Below are 6,788 nucleotides of genomic sequence, written 5' to 3' on the forward strand. Positions count from 1 at the left end.
TTCTGGACATGAATAAGAGCAAAAATATAATGAAAAATTACATTAAATATAATTCAAAACAAGGTATTTAACACACACAGATATACACACACAGATATACACACACACACACACACAGATATACACACACAAACACACGCACGCACACACAAAGGAACACACACACACACACAGGGACACAAACACACACACATAGAGACAGACACAAACAGACACACACAGACACACACAGATATACACACACAGATATACACACACACACACAGATATACACACACAAACACACGCACGCACACACACAGGGACACAAACACACACACATAGAGACAGACAAATACACACACACATAGAGACAGACACACAGAAGCACACACACACACGAAGCACACACACACACAAACACACTAACACACAGATACACACACACACCCACACACAGATACACACACACACAGATACACACGCACACACATATACACATGCATGCACAGATACACACACACGCACACACACATATACACACATGCACGCACACTCAGACACACATACACTAACAAACACACACATAGGGACACACAAACACACACTAACACACAGATACACACACACGCACACACAGATACACAACACCATGCACAGAAACACGCACACACAGACACACACGCACACACAGACACACACACAGATACACACGCACACACATATACACATGCATGCACAGATACACACACACACGCACACACACACTTATACACACATGCACGCACACTCAGACACACATACACTAACAAACACACACATAGGGACACACACAAATACACACACACAGGGACACACACACACACAGGGACACACACACAAAATACTGAAAAAGTAAATTAAATATAATTCAGAAGGTATTTAACCATAATAAGTGAATATAACGTAATATAAGTTAATGAAACATAACAATAACTATAACTGTTGTTGTCGTGACGGTTGGGGAATCGGATGATCTGTAAACAATGCGTTGACGTCACAGGCTCTTCTCGGCCTGTGATTGGCTGTGCGCTCTTCCCTCTGGCTCTCCTCCGCCCTCCGCCCCTTGCTTCTGTTCCGGCAGCTCCCTCTCTCCCTCCCTCCGCTGCTGCTGTTTCTACCGGACCGGACCCGCTGTCAGACCACAGCAGACCGCTGCTCTCGCTCTCTCTTCGGGGCCGAAAGTACCGACACGACCCGAGGAACAACCGCGGTGAGTCACCAGGCGGCTTCACCGCGGAGCTTTTCCCCGGTTAATCTGACCGAGCCGCTTAGCTAACGGTACCCGGAATTAGCCGGTTAGCCGTCAGTTAGGGTGTGGAGCTTTAGCTTCAGTTAGCCGTAGAGATATATTAGCCGTAGAGTTATCCAGCTGATGCTAACAGGAGCTTTAGCTCTTCTGGGTCGTATTCTGTATTCTAGCCATCAACCAGACTCTGTGTAAATTTCAGAGTATTTAAGAAAATCGGTACATTTCACGTTTTTTTCTGTTTTTTTTTTTTTTTTTTTTTTTTTACATTTGAGCCTATGAGCAATCAACCAAACCTTGTGCACATTAATGAGTATTTAAGAAAGTCACTTAATTTAACTTTTTTTTCCTGTACATTTTACCCTGGAGCCTAGGGGCCATCAACCAAACTCTGTACAAATTTCAGAATATTTGAGAAAATATTCTGCTCACATCCCCAAATAAATATAGAACATAGACAGACATACATTTTAAGATTTTGTGGTCTTTTTCTTTCATAACATGTCTTCTTTAAGACTGGTGGAAATAAAATTATTGAAAAACAATATTATCATCACCAAACTCCACCAGACTCCATGTAAATAATCAGGACTTTTAGCGTGTATAGAGCCAGCATATCTCCACCAGACTCCATGTAAATAATCAGGACTTTTAGCGTGTATAGATCCAGCATATCTCCACCAGACTCCATGTAAATAATCAGGACTTTTAGCGTGTATAGATCCAGCATATCTCCACATGTAAATGGGTGAATTAAGCGTTTATTTCAACCAAACCAGAGTGGTGATTGTTGGAACAGTGGAAAGATGAACCAAGACGGCTTTTGGTAGTTTTATTTAGTTTCTGTCCTCTTTCAGTGAAGTGTGTTTTACAATGATAAAAGTCCTGATTATTTACATGGAGTCTGGTGTAGTTTGGTGGTGGTGATTTCGGGGCTGTTTCATGTTAAACTAAAAGGATCTTACTCTTTAACTAAAAGGTCTATCTCTGTAGGGATCCATCCCATAATGTTTTCAGACTCTTAGAATAATAATCTGAGTCTGTCAGCGGCAACAACACAACTTCTAGTGGACTCTAACTGTTTAACGTGACATTGCGGCTTGTTTTTTTTTGGCTAAATGAACCCTCTCTGTCTTCCTCTATTTTCAAGGTGTCTCCCCGTGGCTTTTCGTGGTGAAACGGGCGGCTGGACATCAGGCCTCTCTCCGACGCTGTGATCCATGAGGACTCGGCTCGCCGTAATAATCCGCTGAAGAGCATTAGCGTGCTAAGTTTAGCGTACCGAGTCGGGGGGTTGGGGTGCCAGCGAGATGCAGATACCCGAGCCCTACAACCAGAAGAACTCGCTGTTCAACACCATGAGCCGCTTCATCGGCGCCGTCAACAACATGGACCAGACGGTGATGGTGCCCAGCCTGCTGCGAGACGTCGAGGACGTGAAGACGGCGACGGAGAGCGCCGCTAACGACGGTAGCGGCGGCGGCGGCGATGCGTTCTACGTACAAGACGGCGACATGTACAGCTCGTACGTGCTGTTGAAGTCCATCCGCAACAACATCGAGTGGGGCGTCCTGCAGGGAGAAGAAGGGCGGAAAGAGATGGTGGGCGTGGTGGGAGGAGGAGGAGGAGAAGAAGAGGAGGAGGAGGAGGAGGAAGAGGAGGACAATGACCTGGAGAAACAGTTTCATTTCCACCTGAGGGGACTCCACGCTGTGCTGTCCAAGCTGACGTGTAAGGCCAACACGCTCACCAGCCGCTACAAGGAGGAGATCGGCTGCAGGAACTGATAGGAGCCGATAATCTGATAGGGCTGTCCTCGATTTAAAGATCTCCTTAGTCCACGAACACTTCTAGGATTTAGTCGACTGATCGATTAGTTGATTTAATCGACAGAGCTGTGAGCTTTGAGAGGTGGTTAAGACTAGAAAAGCACAACATACAGTACAGGCCAAAAGTTTGGACACACCTTCTCATTCGATGCGTTTCCTTTTTATTTTCATGACTATTTACATTGTAGATTCTCACTGAAGGCATCAAAACTATGAATGAACACATATGGAATTATGTACTTAACAAAAAAGTGTGAAATAACTGAAAACATGTCTTATATTTTAGATTCTTCAAAGTAGCCCCCTTTTTTTTTTTTGATAACTCTGCAAACCCTTGGTGTTCTCTCAATGAGCTTCATGAGGTAGTCACCTGAAATGGTTTTACCTTCACAGGTGTGCTTTGTCAGGGTTCATTAGTGGAATTATTTCCCTTATTAATAAAAAAGCAAAGGGTGGCTACTTTGAAGAATCTAAAATATAAGACATGTTTTCAGTTATTTCACACTTTTTTTGTTAAGTACATAATTCCATATGTGTTCATTCATAGTTTTGATGCCTTCAGTGAGAATCTACAATGTAAATAGTCATGAAAATAAAAAGGAAACACATTGAATGAGAAGGTGTGTCCAAACTTTTGGCCTGTACTGTACATGTAGTTAATTAACCATCTGTAAAACTGAGTTTCTCCACAATTAATCCTGCAAAAGCACCACTTTAAATCTTGTGTTTACCATAAATGTGCTCACAAGTTTCTTGGAAATGAGTAATTAAGCATGAATAAGCATAAAAAATGACTAATGGACTAAAGAAATCTTAGTCGACTGAGACCCAAACGACCGATTAGTCGACTAATCGACTAAGAGGTGGCAGTCCTAATAATTTGGGTTGTTTTTTGCTCGCCAATCGGCTCGGTAACTTACGAGTTTAGACGCAGGGGGGAAAAAAACGTAACTCTCCTGGTGTCTTTGGATCAAATCTGACCCATTTTCAAGAAGTTTCTATAGCAGAAATTTGGGTTTCTGTCAACGAAATTGTCCAAAAAAACAAATGTATATGAACGTGGATGGTTCTGTATAACTATTACTCTTCACGAGTCAAATGAACGATCAGTTCACTACTTTCATTCCATTTTATAGCATTTTGGGGGGGGGGGAATTTATAAAAGAATATTAAAAAAAATCCCAAAAAAACTTAAAAACGTGGAAAAAAACAACAAATGTCAAAAAAAAGTGTCAAAAATGTTGAGAAAAGACGACCAAATAGTTTTAATTTTAAATCTTGATCCAGAAAAACTAAAGAAGGTTGATTGGGAAGAGCAACACAAGGGTTTAAAATGTCTCTTTAATGTTTATTGGATTTACACTCTTTGAAATGTTGGAACAGATGAATCTAGAGCTGCAAAGATGAATCTAGAGCTGCACTGATTAATCTAGAGCTGCACTGATTAATCTAGAGCGGCACAGATTAATCTAGAGCTGCAAAGATTAATCTAAAGCTGCACTGATTAATCTAGAGCTACGAAGATTAATCTAGAGCTGCAACATTTAATCTAGAGCTGCAACATTTAATCTAGAGCTGCAAAGATGAATCTAGAGCTACGAAGATGAATCTAGAGCTGCGAGGATTAATCTAGAGCTGCACTGATTAATCTAGAGCTGCACTGATTAATCTAGAGCGGCACAGATTAATCTAGAGCTGCAAAGATTAATCTAGAGCTGCACTGATTAATCTAGAGCTACGAAGATTAATCTAGAGCTGCAACATTTAATCTAGAGCTGCAACATTTAATCTAGAGCTGCAAAGATGAATCTAGAGCTACGAAGATGAATCTAGAGCTGCGAGGATTAATCTAGAGCTGCACTGATTAATCTAGAGCTGCACTGATTAATTTAGAGCTGCACTGATTAATCTAGAGCGGCACAGATTAATCTAGAGCGGCACAGATTAATCTAGAGCTACGAAGATTAATCTAGAGCTGCAACATTTAATCTAGAGCTGCAACATTTAATCTAGAGCTGCAACATTTAATCTAGAGCTGCACAGATTAATCTAGAGCTGCACTGATTAATCTAGAGCTGCACAGATTAATCTAGAGCGGCACAGATTAATCTAGAGCTGCAAAAATAAATCTAGAGCTGCACTGATTAATCTAGAGCTGCACAGATTAATCTAGAGCGGCACAGATTAATCTAGAGCTGCAAAAATAAATCTAGAGCTGCACTGATTAATCTAGAGCAGCAACATTTAATCTAGAGCTGCACAGATTAATCTAGAGCGGCACATATTAATCTAGAGCTGCACAGATTAATCTAGAGCGGCACATATTAATCTAGAGCCACGAAAATAAATCTAGAGCTGCACAGATTAATCTAGAGCTGAACAGATTAATCTAGAGCTGCAAATATTAATGTAGAGATGCACAGATTAATCTAGAGCTGCGAAAATGAATCTAGAGCTGCGAAAATAAATCTAGAGCTGCACTGATTAATCTACAGCTGCAAAAATTAATATAGAGCTTCAAAAATTAATCTAGAGCTGCAAAAATTAATCTAGAGCTGCAAAAATTAATCTAGAGCTGTAAAGCTGAATCTAGAGCTGCACTGATTAATCTAGAGCTGCACAGAGTATTTTTAGACTGTTTTTGATAATTATTAATCAGTTTGAGTCATTTTTTTATGATAAAACAGGTAAATTTGTGTGATGTCATCTTCTTAAATGTGAATATTTTCTACTTTCTTCTCGACTCTGGGACTACACTAAACCTTCCATTCTTCCTTCCTGCATTTCTTTCCTTCCCTTCCTCCTTTCCTCGGTTCTTCCTTATTTATTCCTCCTTTACTTTCTTCTCATCCTTCCTTCCTTCCTTCCCTTTTCTTTCATCCTTCTTGTCCTCCCTACTTTATTCCCTTAGTACTTTCTTTACTATTTCCTTCCTTCTTTACATTCTAACTTAAAAGCTTAAAGTGTGGAGCCACACGCACACACACAGACACACACACACACACACACACACACACACACACACACACACACACACACACACACACACACACACACACACACACACACACACACACACACACACACACACACACACACAGAGACACACAGACACACACACACACACACACACACACACACAGAGACACACAGGCACACACGCACACACACACACACACACACACACACACACACACACAGAGACACACACACACACACACACACACACACACAGAGACAGACACACACACACACACACACAGAGACACACAGACACACACACACACACACACACACACACACAGACAGACACACAGACAGAGACACACACACACAGAGACACACACACACACAGAGACACACACACACACACACACACACACAGAGACACAGACACACACACACACACACACACACACACAGAGACACACAGACAGAGACACAGACACACACACACACACACACAGAGACACACACACACACAGACACACAGAGACACACAGACACACACACACACAGAGAGACACACACAGACACACACACACACACACAGAGACACACATACAGAGACACACACAGAGACACACACACACACAGAGAGAGACACATACAGAGACACACACACACAGATACACAATCACACACCCACACACACATAGACACACAACAGACGGACACACAATCTCACACAC

At 41.8% G+C, this 6,788-nt stretch overlaps 1 protein-coding gene across 1 annotated transcript; it reads left to right on the forward strand.

Moving 5' to 3' along the window:
- The first annotated feature begins 1,089 nt into the window (after positions 1–1,089).
- LOC114551523 (mid1-interacting protein 1-B-like) lies at positions 1,090–3,203 on the forward strand. The gene is made up of 2 exons (XM_028572550.1): positions 1,090–1,231; positions 2,418–3,203. Exon 2 carries the CDS (start codon positions 2,578–2,580, stop codon positions 3,052–3,054), a length of 477 nt encoding a protein of 158 aa, XP_028428351.1. The 5' UTR covers positions 1,090–1,231; positions 2,418–2,577; the 3' UTR covers positions 3,055–3,203.
- The last annotated feature ends 3,585 nt before the right edge of the window (positions 3,204–6,788 follow it).

Source organism: Perca flavescens, unplaced genomic scaffold (assembly GCF_004354835.1).
Source record: "Perca flavescens isolate YP-PL-M2 unplaced genomic scaffold, PFLA_1.0 EPR50_1.1_unplaced_scaf_13, whole genome shotgun sequence".
Lineage (NCBI taxonomy): Eukaryota > Metazoa > Chordata > Actinopteri > Perciformes > Percidae > Perca > Perca flavescens.

Excerpts from the sequence above, each read along its gene's own strand:
- LOC114551523 (XM_028572550.1), top strand. The coding sequence starts at position 2,578 with ATGCAGATACCCGAGCCCTACAACCAGAAGAACTCGCTGTTCAACACC.